This window comes from Salvelinus fontinalis, chromosome 33 (genome assembly GCF_029448725.1).
Source record: "Salvelinus fontinalis isolate EN_2023a chromosome 33, ASM2944872v1, whole genome shotgun sequence".
Classification (NCBI taxonomy): Eukaryota; Metazoa; Chordata; class Actinopteri; order Salmoniformes; family Salmonidae; genus Salvelinus; species Salvelinus fontinalis.
In genome coordinates, this window is record NC_074697.1 from 22,196,646 (window position 1) to 22,219,889 (window position 23,244).

General features: G+C 42.9%; 2 protein-coding genes across 9 annotated transcripts in view; both read left to right on the plus strand.

Moving 5' to 3' along the window:
* The window catches only part of LOC129831820 (protein FAM131A-like), a 33,542-nt gene extending 20,400 nt beyond the window's left edge, over positions 1-13,142 (plus strand). For all 8 annotated transcript variants that reach the window (XM_055895303.1, XM_055895300.1, XM_055895297.1 and 5 more), the window contains 2 exons: positions 2,026-2,157; positions 2,955-13,142. In XM_055895303.1, coding sequence (XP_055751278.1) covers positions 2,026-2,157; positions 2,955-3,565 — 743 coding nt within the window. In that variant the 3' untranslated portion in view covers positions 3,566-13,142. The remainder of the gene's footprint in view (positions 1-2,025; positions 2,158-2,954) is intronic.
* A 1,530-nt stretch (positions 13,143-14,672) lies between these two features.
* On the plus strand, positions 14,673-22,863 carry LOC129831821 (heat shock protein beta-7-like). Its single transcript, XM_055895305.1, has 3 exons — positions 14,673-15,311; positions 20,363-20,520; positions 21,782-22,863. The coding sequence occupies exons 1-3, from the start codon at positions 15,065-15,067 to the stop codon at positions 21,986-21,988; spliced, it is 612 nt and encodes a 203-aa protein (XP_055751280.1). The 5' UTR covers positions 14,673-15,064; the 3' UTR covers positions 21,989-22,863.
* The last annotated feature ends 381 nt before the right edge of the window (positions 22,864-23,244 follow it).

Here is a 23,244-nt window from a genome sequence, read left to right on the forward strand (position 1 = left end):
GCCACCCCGCTATGCAACCTGCCACCCCGCTATGCAACCTGCCACCCCGCTGGGCTACCTGCCACCCCGCTGGGCTACCTGCCACCCCGCTGGGCTACCTGCCACCCCGCTGGGCTACCTGCCACCCCGCTGGGCTACCTGCCACCCCGCTGGGCTACCTGCCGTTTGTGTGACATACAGATCTGAGACATCTCTCTCATTTCTGATTGTATATTTGTGTGACAGACTGTACATACAATGCCTTGAAAAAGTATTCATCCCCCTTGGTGTTTTTCCTAGTTTGATGCATTACAACCTGTAATTTAAATAGATTTTTTTTTGGATCTTATGTAATGGACATACACAAAATAGTCCAAATTAGTGAAGTGAAATGCACAAAATATCTTTAGTACGTGCATATGTATTCACCCCATTTGCTATGAAGCCCCTAAATAAGATCTGGTGCAACCAATTACCTTCAGAAGTCACATAATTAGTTAAAAAAGTGTCACATGGTCTGTCACCTGATCTCAGTAAATATACAGCTGTTCTGAAAGGCCCCAGAGTCTGCAACCCCACTAAGCAAGGACTACCACCAAGCAAGAGGCAACACGAAGACCAAGGAGCTCTCCAAACAGGTCAGGGACAACGTTGTGGAGAAGTACAGATCAGGGTTGATCCACAGAGTACCATTTGAATCCATTATTAAAAAATGAAAAGAATATGGCACCACAACAAACGTGCCAAGAGAGGGCCGCCCACCAAAACTCACGGACCAGGCAAGGAGGGCATTAGTCAGAGAGGCAACAAAGAGACCAAAGATAACTCTGAAGGAGCTGCTAAGCTCCACAGCGGGGATTGGAGTATCTGTCCATAGGACCACTTTAAGCCGTACACTCCACAGAGCTGGGCTTTACGGAAGAGTGGCCAGAAAAAAGCCATTGCTTAAAAAAAAATAAGCAAACACGTTTGGTGTTTGCCAAAAGGCATGAAGGCACTCTGGTCAGATGAGACTAAAATTGAGCTTTTTGGCCATCAAGGAAAACTCTATGTCTGGCGCAAACACCTCTTATCACCCCGAGAACACAATCCCCACAGTGAAGCATGGAGGTGGCAGCATCATGCTGTGGGAATGTTTTTCATCGGCATGGACTGGGAAACTGGTCAGAATTGATGGATGTCGCTAAATACAGGGAAATTCTTAAGGGAAACCTGTTTGTCTTACAGAGATTTGAGACTAGGACAGATGTTCACCTTCCAGCTGGACAATGACCCTAAGCATACTGCTAAAGCAACACTCAAGTGGTTTGAGGGCAAACTTTTAAATGTCTTGAAATGGCCTAGTCAAAGCCCAGACCTCAATCCAATTGAGAATCTGTGGTATGACTTAAAGATTGCTGTACACCAGCAGAACCCATCCAACTTGGACCTGGAGCAGTTTTGCCTTGAAGAATGGGCAAAAGTCCCAGTGGATAGATGTGCCAAGCTTATAGAGACATACCCCAAGAGACTTACAGCTGTAATTGCTGCAAAAGGTGGCTTTACAAAGTATTGACTTTCGGGGGGTGAATAGTTATGCATGGTCAAGTTTTCATTTTTTTTGTCTTATTTTTTTGTTTGTTTCACAAGAAAAAATATTTTGCATCTTCAAAGTGGTAGGCATGTTGTGTAAATCAAATTATACAAACCCCCAACAAATCCATTTTAATTCCAGGTTGTAAGGCAACAAAATAGGAAAAATGCCAAGGGGGGTGAATACTTTTGCAAGCCACTGTACCAGTGTTTTGTAAGTGTGAATTATTTCCAGTTTGCATATATATCCAGGTAACATGTCTATATGTTTGTATGACCTATGACCTATCCGGTTTAGAACCTTGATGTGATGTCAGTCTATCAATATACTCTGTCTTCCACAGAAAAGACCTGTCAATCAAAAATAATTTGCCGGCATCATCATGGGCACTCAATGATGGGGCTCGATGTGTGTGTATGTGTGTGTGTATTGAATGTTTGTGATATTGATGTCTAACCTATGTGTGTGTCAAGGTGTGGCGGAGCAGTTTGCCATAGCGGAGGCTAAGCTGAGAGCCTGGTCGTCTGTGGATGGAGATGACTCTAATGACGACTCGTATGATGAGGACTTCATTCCCGCCAACGAGCCCACAACACAAAGCACAGGTACTGTACACCTACACACACTATCATAATCAGACCTCCTCCAAAAACTTCTAAAGATACCAACTTTAGAAATGTCTCAACTTCCCAATTTGAGCCAATGCTACCCTACTACAACTGGAGTTTCACTGAAGAGTGCATAGGCCTCCTTTCTCATATCTTCATTTATTCCTACCTTGCTTTTTACCCTCCAGGCCCTGCACATCCTTTCCCCCCAACCTCTCTCTGTCTCCTCTGTCTGTGTGGTGACGAGGCTGTCTGTAACTCTTATTGTCCCAGTGCCCTACTTTCATCCTCTCACAAAAAAAGTTGGTCCCCGGTGAAATTTGATATCCCTCCTGCAAGTTTAATTAGATTATTTTGCTGCAGACAGTTTGTTGGCTGTGTGCGTGTATATATGTACGGTTGTGTGTGGGGATGCCAATGCTTTTAGGCTGATTGCTTACTCCACTGCACCAAATATGACTGCTTTGTTTTGCTTGATAATGTCATTTATTTTAATTTAGAATGACATATTTTATTCCGTAACACTACAGTATATGGCTGAAAAGTTGCCCCAAAGGCACAGATCTAAGATCAACTTGAATGGTATAACCTTCACCCTTTCCAGATTTAGCCTAATAAGTTAGTTTCATTAAATAATACATCTGCTATAATTCCATAACAATACATTGCTCTCTCATCAGTAGGGATCATAGTTTTTCCGGACTACGTGACCTGACCTCGTCAGGCATGGTCAGACATTAGCAGGGTCATTCAGTGTACTTACTGTCTCTCTTCTCCCCCTTCTCTGTATCCAGAGGTGCCTCCTTACCTGAGGGACATTCTTCAAAGTCAGGTGTGTCAGCACCTGGGTCTGCGGGGGCCGTGCTGTGAGGGGGCAGGAGGAGGAGAGGGGGGAGACAGGCCCTCCCCCACCTCCACAGACACCCTCTGCTCCAGCCTCTACAGCCTGGACGAGCAACACCCCTTACTGCGAGATCTCACCCATCACTGCGGCAACAACCACGGTAACACCGCCGAACTGGCTGCCAAGATCCTCTCAGCCCTGCAAGGGGGGGAGGAGCTGCTGTTGGCCCGCCTCCAGAGGGTGGGGCAGGGGGTTAGAGGGGGAGGGGACTTCAACAACTTGAGGGGTGGGAGGAGCCGGCCGGGGGGGGAGGAGTCACCTTGCTACTCTGTGACCTACTCCGAGACCTATCTGTCGCCCGGGGAAGACGAAGGTACGCCCTGCAAAGACTATGAGGGCACCGTGGGCCAGGGAGAAGGAGAGCGCGAGGTGTACCCACCTGACTACGCCACCCACAGGAAGATCTCAGATGTAGCCTCCTCCGGGGTGGTGTCTCTGGACGAGGATGAAGAGGAGGAAAAGGAGGAGGAGGATAGGGAGAGAGAGCAGAGAAACCAATGACTGCCCTGTCATTGATTTTTGTTTCATCAATTGTTCATCCCTCCATCTCTCCGTCCCTCCCATGGCCTCTGACATGTCTAAACCTGTCTGCATGTTTTTTTAATGACTTGATCTCTTACTGCAGTGTAACCTCTCTGTCTTGGCGTCATCGCATCATGTCGATCCCCTACCCGCCTGCCCCCTTGACCATTTGATATGTATCAATATATTTTTGTCTTGAGGCGTCCAAACAATCTTTTCTATCAATGTGAAGCAGGAGAGCAGGACTGGCTGTCACAGGCTTCAGTAACAAGCCCAACGATTGGTCTGTGGTTTCAGTAAGAAGCCCACAGATTGGCCAGTGGGGTTCAGTGCTCCAGCCACCCACAACAAGAAAGCGAGTGACTGCTAAAAAATAAAAGGGACACAACTGACAGGAAAAAGACTGACCCTTAAAACTCTGAAATATCTCTGCATGTGTTTGCAAGTGCTGAACTGAACTTGTGTGCTGACCTGGTCTTGAGCACGTCGGTTTTGTAGTTTGGGCTGTTCTGTATTACCCCTCCCTTCCTCTGCCCCCAACCAGATACAGTATATCCCATTGGTGGACAGGTTCCACTGCATCCTGAAACCTGAAGCCCTTCCTCTCCTTTGCAAGAGATGTTGGGTGCGTTCCTCTGCCCAAGCGTTGCTGACGCATGCCAGATCTTACAATGCCTGGATAGGTATTTTACGTATCAGCTAACCACATATGATATACCAATCTGGTGCCCGACGGCACAGTCGATGACGTGGCACGCAACCATTGGATGATGCATGCAATGTCTGAGAAGGGGAGCGCTACCCCCTAGCATCCTTCTGGGCATGGCTTGCTGAGTATGCCAAACTACCGTATGTAACCTGTCACCAACAGTTATGAACAAATGCTGGAATGTCTTAAAAGTGACAGGAAATATGTATTTTAAAAACAAAAAAATATTTGTCACAAATGATTATGACAGAAATGATATGCTTTTATTGTACTAGTTTTCTATCATTCAACATGTTGTTATTATAATTATTCTGAATATCATTATGACTATCATAATGACATATTATAGCTACCAGATTTTGTTTTTGGTTCTATGGTTTCCTAAATGGAATTCTTAATACCAATGGTTCTCTTAAAAAACTACGAAGACAAAAACACAAATAGAATGTTCCAGAAGTGACCCTTTGATGAAAGAGATACTGTTTGGTGGAGAAATTGTTGTACAAAGACAGGAACCTAGTTTCAGTGAGAAGGTGTTGAGTTGCATTGGAGATTTTCTATATTTTTGTATACGTTGTCTTGCTTTTATCTTTGCCTATGCGGCGTGCCAGTGTATGTGGTTTTTGCACGAAGCTAACGTGGCTGTAGATTTCTCCTTTCTTTGTTATCACTGTGTGATATAGTATACCGGGAAAAAATACAAATATGAACAAAAAAAGGTTTATTTCATTTTGAAAGAGGATACTGTGATACGGTTTGTTATTGTCATGATCCTCAATGGAAAAGTTTCCTTTTCTTTGTAATTATTTCGGACTTCTTTCTTTCCTGTTCATAGCTGATCCTAAAGCAACATTCAAAGTTAATTCTCTTTCCATTCTTTTTCAAAGGATGTCAAGAAAAGGGCATTTTTTGTAAATATATCGAAATCATTCCATTGGCATGGTGATCTGAGGAACCTTAAATTGGTTCGGTCAGAGGGACTGTCACTCATACAACTCAGGAAGTCCCATTGGTTCAGAGCGTCAGTATATCCCGCCCATAAACAGCGAGCCACTGCTCATTCATCCTCTTTCTCAGCGAGTGTGTGTGTGTGTGTGTGTGTGTGTGTGTGTGTGTGTGTGTGTGTGTGTGTGTGTGTGTGTGTGTGTGTGTGTGTGTGTGTGTGTGTGTGTGTGTGTGTGTGTGTGTGTGTGTGTGTGTGTGTGTGTGTGTGTGTGTGTGTGTGGGGAAATGTATTCACGATTAAAGCACAGAATTAGTGCTCAGCTCACCTCTTCAACCCTTCACTGATTGTTCATGAAAGCCCTAGTGTGTGTGTGCATGGTAAAATATTACACATTCAACTAGCTTGCATTTGTGCGTCCGCTCCAAAAACCCCTAATGCAACGATTCCCTTTAAACAGTGTTTTAGTATAGCAATGTTCTGACTGAAGGTAAAAGGCTTGGCCTACATGATGCTTTTGGAAAGGACATCAACAGACCAATCACCGTTCTCCCTTTTTGGAAACTAAAAATTTGTTTTAGACTTTCTGCCAGAGAGATGATTAAAAGTAGAGGTGGCGTCATACATTTTAGCAACATGATTTGAAATGAAACAACTGAATTATTTGATGATGACACTAACAACTGGTGGATTGAAAGAGTCTGAGACACAAATTCAACTCAGGGGAAACCATTACGGCTGTGCCTTCATTTATAACCTTTGAGCTCTGATTGGTCATATGGTCAGGTCAGTTCCATTCATTCTGTCCAATGACAAATGCTAACCCACCATTGAGCCAGAGCCATAGATCCACTTGACATCCACAACATGCGGACATTTACATTATGGTTCTACACAGAACTATTGACAATATGTAGAAAGACACTTTGACAGCTGGGTGTTTTTTCTAGAATGCATCTTGTAATGCTTTCTGTTTCTAATGCAGTGTACTGTGCATCCATTTATCATGGTTGATGAGACTGTTTGGAGTACGAGTTTCTTACTTAGTGCTCTGCTCACTGTTCTTTTAAGTTCATCGAGTTACTAATGTTTGTCTTTCTGCCTTTATTACAGCTGTACGAAGTTGCTCATATGGTATTGGACCTCCTCTTTGACAAGGTCAAGGGTTAAAAGTCAAACTAGAGTTGTGTAAGGTTCGATCCTGTTACATCTGTTTCCAGCTTGTCCTGGTGTTTAGATGATTGGAGGGTTTGAGTATTGTCTAGTTGGAGGGACACTGTCACTGTCCTTTCACTGACATTACAGAGAGGGGATGTTTGCGTCTGGGACAAGGTTGTGATTTTGTCCTGATGCAATGGCGTGTGTTGCATTGTTCTCTGTCCCCCTCCCAGTCTGGCTGCACGGCACACTCACTGAAAGTGTTCCCCTGGTGGTGTGTGACTGGCACCTTGGTTCCGGGCATCTCGTTCACACACAGCTGTCACATACACTCTCCCTCTGTCTCCATCTGTCTCATTTTCTCTCCCCTTCCTCGTTCCCTTCTCCTTTCTGTCTCTGTCCCTTTGTCTTCCGCATCTCCTGTCTCCCACTTTCACCCTCAGTCTGTTTCCATCTCCTTCTGTCCCTTCTTCTCTCTCTCCCTCCCATCCTCCCCCTATCCTTATTCACAGGAGCCCTCTCTTATGTAACTGGGGGACGGCAGGGCTGAGTGCTACCTTTGCCGACAGGCAATTAGCCAGCGATGATGTAAGAACAACTGATGGACACGTAGAGCAATGGGAGATGTATATCTCTCTTTATTTTATCCTCTCCTGCTGTGTCTCTTTATCGTTCCTGTCTCTCCTTCTGTCCTAATGCGAGTCTTTTGAGGTAAACTGCCCCAAAAAGCTGATGGTGGTTGCTGTAAGAGGTGGGTGATGTAACGGGGTGGTGCCACTGTCCTGTGATTGGATGAATGTACTATGATTTATACTGCGTCAGCCAATGGGAATGAGCGTCCCATTCCTAGTGTGGCACAGATGGATTTTAAAGGGAGGCATGTGTGTGTGTGCGAGTGTAAAGTGAGAGATTGGCGAGAGTGGCAACATGTTCTGTGGGTGGCCTGTTGCTCTAGGCCAGTACTGACATTGGGCACTTATCACAGACTTTGTGTGTGATAGACATGGCCGGGAGAGCGCCCCTGTCAGACAGTGGCAGTGGCGATACACTACGTTAACATTTCATTCTAAAATCAGGGGTATTAATATGGAGTTGGTCCCCCCTTTGCTGTTATAACGGCCTCCGCTCTTCTGGGAAGGCTTTCCACAAGATGTTGAACATTGCTGCGGGGACTTGCTTCCATTCAGCCACAAGCATTAGTGAGGTCGGGTACTGATGTTGGGCGATTAGGCCTGGCTCGCAGTTGGCGTTCCAATTCCTCCCAAAGGTGTTCGATGGTGTTGAGGTCAGGGCTCAGTCAAGTTCTTCCACACCGATCTCAACAAATCATTTATGTATGGAAACAAGAAAGGGCCTTCCCCAAACTGTTGCACAAAGTTGGAAGCGCAGAATTGTCTAGAATTCCATGGTATGCTGTTGCGTTAAGATTTCATTTCACTGGAAGTAAGGGGCCTAGCCCGAACGATGAAAAACAGCCCCAGACCATTATTGTTCCTCCACCAAACTTTATAGCTGGCACTATGCATTCGGACAGTAGCGTTCTCTTGGCATCCGCCAAACCCAGACTCGTCCGGCGGACTGCCAGATGGCGAAGCGTGATTCATCACTCCAGAGAACGCGTTTCCACTGCTCCAGAGTCCAATGGCGGCGAGCTTTACAACCCACTTCATTAAGCTCCATAGGCAGTTTGGAGCTTGGTAGTGAGTGTAGCAACCAAGCTCTGCTTGTGTGGCCTACCACTTTGCGGCTGAACCGTTGTTGCTCCTAGACGTTTCCACTTCACAATAGCAGCACTTACAGTTGACCGGGGCAGCTCTAGCAGGGCAGAAATTTGACGAACTGACTTGCTGGAAAGGTGAAATCCTATGACGGTGCCACATTGAAAGTCACTGAGCTCTTTAGTACAGGCCATTTCACCGCCACTGTTTGTCTATGGAGATTGCATGGCTGTGTGGTCGATTTTATTCACCTGTCAGCAACGGGTGTGGCTGAAATAGCAGAATCCACTAATTTGAAGGGGTTTCCACATACTATAGAATATGAATATTCAGCCTGTAGTCAGCCAATTGCCCTCACCACCCCACACCCACAGGGTTAACATCTAGACACAACAGGCCTGTTTAACATCTAGATACTTCAGGCCCTCTGTTGAACATCTAGATACTACTGGCCCTCTGTTGAACATCTAGATACTACTGGCCCTCTGTTGAACATCTAGATACTACTGGCCCTCTGTTGAACATCTAGATACTACTGGCCCTCTGTTGAACATCTAGATACTACTGGCCCTCTGTTGAACATCTAGATACTCCAGGCCCTCTGTTGAACATCTAGATACTCCAGGCCCTCTGTTGAACATCTAGATACTACTGGCCCTCTGTTGAACATCTAGATACTACTGGCCCTCTGTTGAACATCTAGATACTCCAGGCCCTCTGTTGAACATCTAGATACTCCAGGCCCTCTGTTGAACATCTAGACACTACTGGCCCTCTGTTGAACATCTAGATACTACTGGCCCTCTGTTGAACATCTAGATACTACTGGCCCTCTGTTGAACATCTAGATACTACAGGCCCTCTGTTGAACATCTAGATACTACTGGCCCTCTGTTGAACATCTAGATACTACTGGCCCTCTGTTGAACATCTAGATACTCCAGGCCCTCTGTTGAACATCTAGATACTACTGGCCCTCTGTTGAACATCTAGATACTACTGGCCCTCTGTTGAACATCTAGATACTACTGGCCCTCTGTTGAACATCTAGATACTACTGGCCCTCTGTTGAACATCTAGATACTACTGGCCTTCTGTTGAACATCTAGATACTACTGGCCCTCTGTTGAACATCTAGATACTACTGGCCCTCTGTTGAATATCTAGATACTCCAGGCCCTCTGTTGAACGTCTAGATACTCCAGGCCCTCTGTTGAATATCTAGATACTACTGGCCCTCTGTTGAACATCTAGATACTCCAGGCCCTCTGTTGAACATCTAGACACTACTGGCCCTCTGTTGAACATCTAGATACTACTGGCCCTCTGTTGAACATCTAGATACTACTGGCCCTCTGTTGAACATCTAGACACTACTGGCCCTCTGTTGAACATCTAGACACTACTGGCCCTCTGTTGAACATCTAGATACTACTGGCCCTCTGTTGAACATCTAGACACTACTGGCCCTGCATACAGAACTAGGAGGAAACAGCAGTCTGCTGTAAACGTCTCATTGGAGAGCTAGTGTGTAATCTTCACAGATTAGAGAGTAGAGCTGGGAGTGGAGAGTTGGGCTGTGTTTAACCCACATTAGCCTCTGCCGCCACAGCAGTGCTTAATTAAAACGACCCACAATTCCCTGTGCGCTGGGCGGTGAGGTGACACCAAGGTAATGTCGTGGCTCCGGTGCACACATACACGCACATCTAAACACGCACACAGACACATAGACGCACATTAAAACACACTTGCATACACACACACTTCGCTGTAATTCCCTTAATTGTGAATGCAACTGGTATACAGAGCCTATGAAGGAAATGCAACAGCTTTATATGTAAAAAGATGCAATATACCAAGAGCACTTAGTCTCCCACTGTTCGCCAGAAGCAAGCTAACCATGAAACAAAGTCTACAACTATAAGAGCCAGAGTGAAAGTACCATGTCACCTCTTCCTGTCGCTCCTCTTACTGATAACTGTGAAACTTCAACTCTATCATTACACACACACACCTCTAATCCCTCAGAGATGTAATCTTTTTTCACCATTCTCTCATTTCCTTTCCTCTCATTGTCTCATTGTCCTTTCCTGTCATTTATTTCTCTCATTTCCTTTCCTCTCATTTATTTTCCTCTCATTTGCGATCCTCTCATTTATGTATTTTCTGTTGTTCTTTTGGCTGAATGTACTACTTTGAATATTGCCACTTGATAAAAAAAAAAAAAGACCTGGCCTTTGTTTGCTGCACCTGACATCATTTGAAGTTCTTAATAAAATATCCTTAATGTTCTTTGCAAAAAAAAATATCCTGACTTGGTATGATTGTGTGATTTCCTGGCTCGATGGAAGGGAATTATGGAAAAAAGAAAAACGAAATAAGTCGCAGAGTTTGTGGAAAGCACTTAACAATCACATAGGATTCCAAGAAGCTGCTGAATGTATTTGATTTGATAATGTACTTTTCCATTAACTCAGCTCAATACACATCATTATAGAACAATTTACAGTCTCTGGAACAACCTTTACACCTCTGAAAAGGACAGAACTCACTCACCTCACCCCTGTAACACACACACACACACAGAAATAGACAATGCTATTTTGTTATCATAAAGTACCACAGACTGCCTGCCATTTTCTTGTGGGGAATGGTGTAAACAAATAATTTATTTCCCTGAGAGAAAGAAAGGGCCATTCCCTATAGGAAAAAACAGTTCTCTCAATCATTATAAACTGGGTGGTTCGAGCCCTGAATGCTGATTGGCTGACAGCTGTGGTATATACCACGGGTATGACAAAACATGTATTTTTACTGCTCTAATTACATTGGTAACCAGTTTATAAAAGCAATAAGGCACCTCTGGGGTTTGTGATATATGGCCAATATACCACGGCTAAGGGCTGTTCTTAGGCACGACGCAACGCGGACACAGCCCTTAGCCGTGGTATATTGGCCATATACCACACCCACTCGGGCCTTAGTGCTTAAATAGAACATACCATAATAGAAAAGATATTGGCACAATGTAAAAAGCCAACTAAGGTGCACAGCGCCTTGCAAAAGTATTCATCCCACTTGTCTTTTTTTCCTATTTTGTTGCATTAGAGCCTGTAATTTAAATAGATTTTTATTTGGATTTCATGTAATGGACATACACAAAATAGTCCAAATTGGGGAAGGGAAATTAAAAAAATTACTTGTTTCAATAAAATAAAATAAATAAATAAATGGAAAAGTGGTGTATGCATATGTATTCACCCCATTTGCTATGAAGCCCCTAAATAAGATCTGGTGCAACCAATTACCCTCAGAAGTCACAAAATGTATTAGATTGCACACAGGTGTACTTTATTTAAGTGTCACATAATCTCAGTAAATATACAGCTGTTCTGAAAGGCCCCAGAGTCTGCAACACCCCTAAGCAAGGGCTACCACCAAGCAAGAGGCACCACGAAGACCAAGGAGCTCTCCAAACAGGTCATGGACAACGTTGTGGAGAAGTACAGATCAGGGTTGGGTTATACAAAAATATCAGAAACTTTGAACATCCCATGGAGTACCATTTAAATCCATTATTAAAAAAAAAATGTTTTGGCAACACAACAAACCTGCCAAGAGAGGGCCGCCCACCAAAACTCACAGACCAGGCAAGGATGGAATTAATCCGAGAGGCAACAAAGAGCCAAAAGATAACCCTGAAGGAGCTGCAAAGCTCCACTGTGGAGATTGGAGTATCTGTTCATAGGACCACTTTAAGCCATACTCTCCACAGAGCTGGGCTTTACGGAAAGTGGCCAGAAAAAAGCCATTGTAAAAAATAATAATACGCAAACACGTTTGGTTTTCGCTAAAAGGCATGTGGGAGACTCCCCAAACATATGGAAGGAGGTACTCTGGTCAGATGAGACTAAACTTTAGGTTTTTGGCCATCAAGAAAAATGGCGCAAACACCTCTCATCACCCCAAGAACACAATCCCCACAGTGAAGCATGGTGGTGGCAGCATCATGCTGTGGGGATGTTTTTCATCGGCAGGGACTGGGAAGCTGGACAGAATTGATGGAATGATGGATGGCGCTAAATACAAGGAAATTCTTTCAGTCTTACAGAGATTTGAGACTAGGACAGATGTTCACCTTCCAGCAGGACAATGTCCCTAAGCATACTGCTAAAGCAACACTCAAGTGGTTTGAGGGCAAACTTTTAAATGTCTTGAAATGGCCTAGTCAAAGCCCAGACCTCAATCCAATTGAGAATCTTTGGTATGACTTAAAGATTGCTGTACACCAGCAGAACCCATCCAACTTGGACCTGGAGCAGTTTTGCCTTGAAGAATGGGCAAAAATCCCAGTGGATAGATGTGCCAAGCTTATAGAGACATACCCCAAGAGACTTGCAGCTGTAATTGGTGCAAAAGGTGGTTCTAAAAAGTATTGACTTTGGGGGGGTGAATAATTATGCACGCTCAAGTTTTCTGTTTTTTTTGTCTTGTTTCTTGTTTGTTTCACAATAAAAAAAAATTTGCATCTTCAAAGTGGTAGGCATGTTGTGCAAATCAAATGATACAACCCCCCAAAAAATCTATTTTAATTCCAGGTTGTAAGGCAACAAAATAGGAAAAATGCCAAGGGGGGTGAATACTTTCGCAAGCCACTGTATAGCTCCAGGGAAAAGTCTGACTTGGACATGAGAGAATATCGTCTTTGAAAAGTTTTCATTTTCTAACACAGTCATAAAAATTGTAAAACATCTGGCTGCAGATGACAATCATGTAACTCTCTACGTATGGGTATTGTATTGTGAATGTTAACAGTCATAGTATGTGCTATAATACTGACTTGTTTTTATAACCATTTTATAGAATGATTTAATGAATAATCGACATGATTCACAGAACATTTCTCCAAATGTAGTCCCAGCTGGAAAGGGAGCAGATACTAATGTAACAGTTAATAAACAAGTCAACAGCTTTATACTGGCATAACGTGCTGGCATAAAATACTTAAATAAAGTACTGGCATAACGTACTTGCATAATGTACTGGCATAACATGCTGGCATAGTACTGGCATAACGTACTAGCATAACATGCTGGCATAATGTACTGGCATAAAGTACTGGCATAACATGCTGGGGTAAAGTACTGGAGTTACATGCTGGCATAAAGTACTGGCAATATGTACTGGCATAAAGTACTGGCATAACGTACTAGCATAACATGCTGGCATAAAGTACTGGCATAATGTACTGGCATAATGTACTGGCATAACGTACTAGCATAACATGCTGGCATAAAGTACTGGCATAACGTACTGGCATAAAGTACTGGCATAACATGCTGGGGTAAAGTACTGCAGTTACATGCTGGCATAAAGTGCTGGCATAAAGTACTGACATAAAGTTCTGTCATAAAGTTCTGGCATAACATGCTGGCATTAAGTACTGACGTAAAGTACTGGCATAACGTACTGGCGTAAAGTACTGGCATAAAGTGCTGGCATAAAGTACTGGCATAACATACTTGCATAAAGTACTGGCATAAAGTACTGGCATAATGTACTGGCATAAAGTACTAGCATAAAGTACTGGCGTAACATGCTTGCATAAAGTACTGGCATAAAGTGCTGGCATAAAGTACTGGCATAAAGTTCTGTCATAAAGTTCTGGCATAACATGCTGGCATAAAGTACTGACGTAAAGTACTGGCATAATGTACTGGCGTAAAGTACTGGCATAAAGTACTGGCATAACGTACTGGCATAACATACTGGCATAACGTGCTGGCATAAAGTACTGGCATAACATACTTGCATAAAGTACTGGCATAAAGTACTTGCATAATGTGCTGGCATAAAGTACTAGCATAAAGTACTGGCGTAACATGCTTGCATAAAGTACTGGCATAACATAAATGCATAAAGTACTGGCATAAACTTCTGGCATAAAGTACTGGCATAACATGCTGGCATAAAGTACTGGCATAAAGTACTGGCATAACATGCTGACGTAAAGTACTGGCGTAAAGTACTGGCATAACGTGCTGGCATAAAGTACTGGAATAAAGTAAAGTACTGGCATAAAGTAACGTGCTGATAAAGTGCTGACATAATGTTCTGTCATAAAGTGCATACAAACGTAGCATACAAAAATCCTAAAGGAATCCTGCAGCAGGACGTACAGAGCGACAGTCAAATGATGGTCAGACAGTTTAAAAAAACAACGTTCGCACAACCTTCTCAACCTGTTGTTCTCATTCTGTTATCTCTGACCGCATACCTAAAACATCTCTGAGTGCACCCCTTGGCTCAGTAATCTCTATGTTACTTTAGGTGTGTGTGTGTGTGTGTGTGTGTGTGTCATTTGAGGTGTGTGTGTGTGTATGTGTGTGTGTGTGTGTGTGTGTGTGTGTGTCATTTGAGGTGTGTGTGTGTGTGTGTGTGTGTGTGTGTGTGTGTGTGTGTGTGTGTGTGTGTGTGTGTGTCATTTGAGGTGTGTGTGTGTGTGTGTGTGTGTGTGTGTGTGTGTGTGTGTGTGTGTGTGTGTGTGTGTGTGTGTGTGTGTATATATAAACTTGCATGCGTGAGGAGCACACATCTTATCTCTTTTACCGTTATTCCTGTCTACCATCACTGGACACACCACCTTGTAAGGAGAAAAGAGGACTACACGTTGGGGCCATAGCATGCCACTTTCCCAGAATGCTTTGGGACTTTGTTAAATTACACCCAGAGAGACAGCAGAGAGCTCAGTGTCAGTGTGTGTGCAGTGGAAAAAGGGATTACTGACTTCTGAAGAGTATCTGGGCTGATTCTAAAGAACAGAGCCACCAGCATTGTCTTGGTGTGTTGTCAACAATTTAGTAGTAAAATAATCTCACTGAGTGAGTTGTAGTTTCAGTGTGTGTGTGTGTGTGTGTGTATGTGTGTTTTAGACACCAATTCTCACCATGGCTCTGACCAGCTCTTCATCCAGCCGTTCCTCCTCTTCCTCGTTCCGCTCGTCAGCCTGCTACAGCAGTTCCAGCACCTACCGGTCAGAGGGGTCTGGTGGTGGGGCGGCGGTCCCCCTGTTTGAGCCTTTCCTGGAGGCAGCAGGGGTGGGACCCCAAAGCCTGTTTAAAGAGGAGGGGGATGTGGCCCCCCTGTGTCTGGCCCCCTTCAGCCGACACTGCAAAGACTCTTACGGGCATCCAGGTGAGTGGGGGGTTGTTGGGGTGAGGCGGAGTTGGGGGTTTGGGTAGAATAACATCAATGGTAGGTAGGGGGCAGCAGGTAGTGGTTAGAGTTGGGCCAGTAACCAAAAGGTTGCTAGATTGAATTCCTGAGCTGACAAGGTAAAAATCTGTCATTCTGCCCCTGAACAAGGCAGTTAACCCCTAGTTCCTAGGCTGTCATTGTAAATAAGAATTTGTTCAATAGTTAAATAAAGGCAAAATTAAAAACAGTAAACAGTGGTTAAATTGAGCAGAAGCTATCCAGGACCAGGCTCCTGCACCTTGGATAAAAGCTAGCCTAGTGGTTATGAGCAGTTAAGAGTGCTGGGCCAATAACCAAAAGGTTGCTGGTTCAAATCTCCAAGCTGACTAGGTAAAAAAAATCTGTCGACGTGCCCTTGAGGGACAACAGGGAGGAGCAATTGAATACAAGCTTAACAAAAAAATTGAACTTATTAAATCATTTTTAGCCCATCCAAATATGGGTTGACTTAGTTATTTTGAACACGCTCAGTTTTCTACCACAAAATGGCGAAAGAGAGTTGACTCTTACATGTCCAATATTTCTTTAAAAATATATTTTTACCATATTAAAACAAAAGTTCAGTTCAAGTAACAGGGTTCGCCGTTAAAAGGTCAAGATCACTTTTTTTTTTGTTTTACCAATTCTCAATTTCCAATGTAAATGGCATGTTATAGGAGTGTCCAGACACTTGTCATGTAATTTCACTTGCTTTTGAGAAACTTAACACACCAGCGATAGACTTCCTCAGGCTTGTTCTGCAGTATGGGGGCCAAGGATGAAACATAGACAAAGGCTCCAAAAACACCTAAATGTGCCTTTTAGGAATGGCAGAGCTCTCATTATGGTGATGTACAGTTGAAGTCAGAAGTTTACATACACCTTAGCCAAATACATTTAAACTCGGTTTTCAAAACTCCTGACATTTAATCCTTGTAAAATTTGCTGTCTTAGGTCAGTTAAGATCGATCACCACTTTATTTTAGGAATGTGAAATGTCAGAATAATAGGAGAGAGAATGATTTATTTCAGCTTTTATTTCTTTCATCACATTCCCAGTGGGTCAGAAGTTTACATACACTCAATTAGTATTTGGTAAGATTGCCTTTAAATTGTTAAAATTGGGTCAAACGTTTCGGGTAGCCTTCCACAAGCCTCACACAATAAGTTGGGTGGATTTTGGCCCATTCCTCCTGACAGAGCTGGTGTAACTGAGTCAGGTTTGTTGGCCTCCTTGCTCGCACATGCTTTTTCAGTTCTGCCCACAAATTTTATGGGCTTGAGGTCAGGGCTTTGTGATGGCCACTCCAATACCTTGACTTTGTTGTCCTTAAGCCATTTTGCCACAACTTTGGAAGTATGCTTGGGGTCATTGTCCATTTAGAAGACCCATTTGCGACCAAGCTTTAACTTCCTGACTGATGTCTTGAGATGTTGCTTCAATATATCCAAATAATTGTCCTCCTCATGATGTCATCTATTTTGTGAAGTGCACCAGTCCCTCCTGCAGCAAAGCACCCCCACAACATGATGCTTGCCACCCCCGTGCTTCACGGTTAGGATGGTGTTCTTCGGCTTGCAAGCCTCCCCCTTTTTCCTCCAAACACAACGATGGTCAGTATGGCCAAACAGTTCTATTTTTGTTTCATCAGACCAGAGGACATTCCTACAAAAAGTACAATCTTTGACCCCCATGTGCAGTTGCAATCCGTAGTCTGGCTTTTTTATGGCGGTTTTGGAGCAGTGGCTTCTTCCTTGCTGAGCAGCCTTTCAGGTCATGTTGATATAGGACTCGTTTTACTGTGGATGTAGATAGTTTTGTACCGGTTTCCTCCAGCATCTTCACGAGGTCCTTTGCTGTTGTTCTGGGATTGTTTTACACTTTTCGCAACAAAGTACATTCATCTCTAGGAGACAGAACACGTCTCCTTCCTGAGCGGTATGACAGCTGCGTGGTCCCATGGTGTTTATACTTGCGTACTATTGTTTGTACAGATGAACGTGGCACCCTCAGGCGTTTGGAAATTGCTCTCAAGGATGAACCAGACTTGTGGTCGTCTACAATTTTTTTTCTGAGGTCTTGGCTGATTTCTTTTGATTTTCCCATGATGTCAAGCAAAGAGGCACTGAGTTTGAAGGTAAGCCTTGAAAGACATCCACTGGTACACCTCCAATTGACTCAAATTATGTCAATTAGCCTATCAGAAGCTTCTAAAGCCATGACATAATTTTCTGGAATTTTCCAAGCTGTTTAAAGGCACAGTCAACATAGTGTATGTAAACTTCTGACCCACTGGAATTGTGATACAGTGATACAATTATAAGTGAAATAATCTGTCTGTAAACAATTGTTGGAAAATGTACTTGTGTCATGCACAAAGTAGATGTCCTAACTGACTTGCCAAAACTATAGTTTGTTAACAAGTAATTTGTGGAGTGTTGAAAAATGAGTTTTAATGACTTCAACCTAAGTGTATGTATACTTCTGACTTCAACATGGGCATGCTCACACACAGGCCCCCTATTGCAGAACAAGTCTGAGGAAGTCTATTGTTTTTTGGGCTAAGTTTCTAAAAACCAAGTGAAATCTCAAAACAAAGTGTCTGAACACTTCTATAACATGTCATTACATAAAAAAGTGAACTTGTCCTTTAAATGAGGGACAAATGTAAATGAATCACCAATCACATTAAATAAATAATCGTCTTCAGAAATTACTTCGTCAAAGCAAAAGAACAACTAAAGCTTTACAATGATGGGGACAAGTTATGGGTTACGTGGGTTAAAATCTTCCTAGAAGTCAGAAAAACATGACGTGGGACATGTCAAAATGCAGATTTTTGGCACTTTAGCAAATCTTTGTTAATATAAAATATCTGATTTATAAAATGTTCCATTGGTTTATATTACAGGGCTTTTAATTTAATATAACATACTTTTATGCAGTATTGGTGCACAATTTGTACTTAAAATATCAAAAGGCACTGTATTTGTGGAATGGCCCAGAAGCTGCTAGAGTCTGTGGAAGTTACAGGTATTCTGGTAGAAAAAGCAGCATCTCAAAGAAGATAATGAATCAGAACAGTGGGAGATGTCTGCCATAGGGCTCCAACCAGTCTCCAGTGTCTTAGCTAAAATGCTTTAATAGGCTGTAAGAGGCCTGCCTGAGTGTTGGACAGTGTCGAGGCAGTGAAACTCTCATAGGTGCTAAAATGCCAAAGAGGGAAATTAAAACTAAGGACCTTCCTCAGAGCCATAAACATACAAAATGATAACGATGGCTTTAAAGACTGTTTATGGACTATGTGTAGCTACTGGATGTCTAATAACCCAAATCAAAATTATTATTACAAATTATATTGTGAAATATATCAAACTTTTACATTTTTCTCTGTCTTACAATGAAAATATGTTGTAAATAATAAAGTGAATATGTAAAAAGTAAAACCTTTAAAGAAAAAAACAGTTGACAGCATTTATGAGTAAGTCTTTGGTACCTCCCTGTATGATAACTATTTGACAGATATTCTTTCAAAATAATATTTATTTATTTTAATACATGTTGATGTCATAGATTAGTGGTGCCACCTGTCAATGATTTTAGGCGGAATAATTAGGATTTAAATGGTTTCATTGTCCAGATCCGTTTACACTTGTGAGATATCCAGACACAATGGGTGCCTGACTACCTCCGCAGTTGGGCAGTAAGATCATGTGGACACAACCGGTACAAAGGACGCAGGTTAGCACCGGGGATAAACGGGGCTTGAGTTTGGCTCTATTTTGTGCTGAGGGGTATACTACGTACCAGGTTTCAGGAGTAAGCGAGGTAACTTTAGTCAACTCTGAGTTAACCCAGTCATATGAAAGTGGCTCACCTTTTGTTCAGGTACATTTCTATGGCAACGAATCCTTCAGAGCTAACCTGCTCCAGGGCGGAGCTCTAGAAAGATGCCAGAATTTCTGACTTGGAATTTTTATTTTTTCCCAGTTGGAGTTTATTTTTCTTTCTGAGTTCTCAGTTGTTTTGAACGCAGCATAACTCAGGGCTAACACCATTTATCCTGAATGAAGTGTCTGAGTCTTCATTTGAGGAAGAGGACTGATTGCATATTTTGTAGTTGTTTTTTGTGAGTTTTAAACAAGTTTTCAGTAGTTCTACACATTTTGCCAAGGGACAGAGATAACATTTTTGCAGTTTAAAGCTAATATCCTGCAATTCTACCCATTTTGCCATGATTTATGCCACGTTAATAATATCTGAGTGAGAGTGACCAACAAAATCAATGGGGGCCCACTGGAGGCCAGGCCCCTGGCTACGTGTCCCGAGTGCCCGGTCGGTATTCGGCCATGATTACTACAAGTTTAGATAATTGGCTAGACTAATTTACCAATCGAAAAATTGTTAGCTGACATGGCTAATTGAGTGACTGTCAGTGACTGACTAAACAAGAGAAAAACTGCTGACGCACAACCAAATGTTTAACTTACTCTTGTTTAACGTATTCTACTATTCTAACTCTCAACAGTAAATTGAGACCCCAACTGAGTTTTTTTTGGATTCGGGGCCACCTAGTGGCTGGGGGCCATAAGCGACCGCTTATGTCGCTTATGACTGGAGCCGGCCCTTCTGACCTAGAATGCGAAGCTACCTGAAGTTGGCTAGCTTTATAAAAGCCTGATTAGATCTAGCTTGCTTCGTAGTATACCACTCAGGTTCTTTCTGGGAATTAAATTAGCTTTATGTTCCAAACAGAATCATTGCTCACTCATGAGCTTGAATGGCCTGTATTCTCCAGTTGTCTCTACATAAAACTGAAATATATCCTCCCCCAAGAACTGGATAATTAACTTTAAATCACTCATTTTTTCCCTTAATTCCTTTATATATTTTCTCTTGCTCTGGTTTATTCTTCCCCAAGTTGGTGATGTTAATGAGAACAAGAAAATAAGAATTGAATAAATCAACATATTCATGTCTCCACTGTTTTGTCTGCACTTCCCTCCAGGCCCAACAAGTGGCACTGTGACAGGTCGTCCTGCCAGTATGGGCGTGGTCAGATCGTTGGGGGATAGTTACTACATGTCAGCTGACGTCAGTCAGTTTGAACCTCATGACATAGTGTTGATGGCCTACAACCACAACATAGTCATCCACGCTGAAAAGGTGAGTGTCTGAAGGTTATAGTGTGTATGTGTGGGTACCCATTAGTGAAAGAGGATGTGTCTGTGTGCACACTGTAGGTACAAATTATAAGTGCAATGATGTGTGTGTATGTGTTTATTGTGTGTCCTGTTTCATGATGTGTTTGGTTATTGTGTACTGGGGGATGATGAGGGAGAAGTGTGAATCCCAATGAAGGGTGAGGCTATTGGAGAGCTATATACAGATGCCATACCTTAATTTGAGCCAGTTTGCTACAACAGGAAAATAATCCGTCAGGAAATGTGATTTGTTTTGAATATTATAAATAATTGACATTTTTCGCAAGGGTTGACACATTTTTGCTAGGGCAAATCAAGGCTGACATTTTAAAGTGGAAATTGCAAACTTTAGAAGCCTTCTTAAACCTTGAATGCACTACGAGTTTGCGTTTCCTGTTGTGCAGGAACATTCCTGCAACAACAGGATGATCAAATTGAGATACAACATCTGTATTTTACTGCTATAGCTGACCATTAACTGTACTGTATAATCTCACTAGGCCTCCTGCTCTCCCAGCCTCAGCCAGGTGTAAGAAGTTTGTAATCAGTAGTAAATGGCAGAGTGGAGAGAGAGGAAACGCTGCTGAGGCTGTAAGGCAACCATGTCACAGCTCCTCTTTAACAGGCCAGAGAACCACTTAATAAAACCTACATCCAGTCCTCTCATCCATTCACCATGCAGCCCCAAGGCCCTGCTTAGACAAATACTGCTCTTTGGTCAACCGTTTGTTGTGATTCTCTGCCTGATCTTAGCTCCCCACCATCTTAATTTGACCCTGATTCTCACAGCAGGAAAAAAATACTTCAGCAACAGGACTTTTAAATAATGTGGATTATAATTAATGGACATTTTCCTAGGGGTTGATACATTTTTTGTTAGGGCAAATCAAGTCTGACATTTTTAAGTGGAAGTTACAAACTTTAGAAGCCTTTTTAAACCTTGAATACACCACAATTTGCATTTCCTGGTACGACAACAGTGATCAAAAGATACATCTGTATGTACTGACCTCACTGTTTCTCACCTTCATCTCCCTCTTCTCACCATCCCTTCTTCCCTTGATTTATCCTCTATTCCCCCTCTTCTCACCTTCCCCCCTTCCTTGACCTTCCCTCATTATATTACCTCTCTTCTCAATCTCTCCTTTACGCCTCTGCTGGCCATCTTCCACTTTTCTTCCTTCTTCCTCCCTCATTCTCTCACCATACCCTCTCTCCCTCAGGTGTTGGAGGATGGGAGTGTCAGTGATACGTTTACCCATAATTCCCTGCTACCGGAGGACATGGACCCCCTGTCGGTCAGTGGCACACTGACCCCTGAGGGCATGCTGGTGGTCAGTGTCATGAGGATCCCCACTATGGGGGTGATGGAGCCCCCTACACCCCCCGCATACCGCTCTGAGGCACACCTTGGACCTCCACACCTCTGACTGACTTCAGATGGTTTTCTATTTTCACCCTCCAGTTTTATACATAGAAGAGATGTGATGTACTGAAACACTATCGTTAAAAAATGATTTGATTTCAGTTGATTTATTTTTGTTTATGGGTTAATGTTGATTGTTGATTTAATAAATGAATCATCTTCAAAGAAAATGCATCATTAACGTTGTACCATATTAAAGTAACATGGGGTTTGGTTTATTACATACACAGCGCATCCTAGTCAAAGAAAAGTTCAGACCAGGTTACAGATAGACCCCCCCCCCCCCCCAAACTGAACACACTGGGTAGACCTGAGATAGAGCTCTGTTCATGAATAAGGGACTAGCTATTTCTTGCATATTTCCTGACAATGAATACTTGTCCAGAGCCATAGAGCCAGTAGTATCTTGGATGATAATTGGTCTGACAAGTTTTAAGAGAAGCAAAAAGAAATCCCATGCTTGTCATCTCTCCTCTCCATCTCCTAGCCTCTCGCTCACACAGTATCAGTCGTAAGTCAGAGTTTAGTTTGCTCAGGGAAACTTTCTTCATAGAGCCCTCTGCACTTTTTTTTTTTAGCAGCAATTACATCAATCTGCCTGTCTGACTATGAGTCACAGTTAAAATAGTCCCCCCTTGTATCCTCCTTACTCTCTGCCAATCTGAGGAGACGGACTTTTACTGTGACACCTTCATTTATTATTAATCAATATGAAGTCCACATCGCCTGGGACAGGAGATGAAACTGAAAGTGGTTGTATTGAGCATGTGTAAAACTGTTCCAAGGCCTAGCACCACCATCAAAAACTAGCACCGGCACCAGCACCACAATACAAATTACTTGTATGCCAATAAACTACAGAAGATGGGTAAAAAATTGTTTTGTTTTGTACCATTTGCCATTTTGTTTTGTACCATTTTCTCTCCATCATACACATACTCTGTTTCTCTCTCTAACAGGACTGGGCAGTGTTAGGTCTCATCTCAGATTGCAGTGTTGAGTGTTGGTCAGATTACAGGGATTACAGACTACACGGTGACATAATCCAGAACAAAAGGCGTCAGAAACGGGACTGTTATCTCATCTGGAACAGCAGGGACGGGGCCGTTTAAAACACACCCTACTCTACAGCACAGCTGTCTGAAACACAGACGCTAGGCTCCACAGGGAGAGAGGTATACTTTTCACACCTTAACAAATTGACCCATTTAGCTATAATTAAGCATTTATCTGCCCATTTCAGTACAGATGGCATTTCAC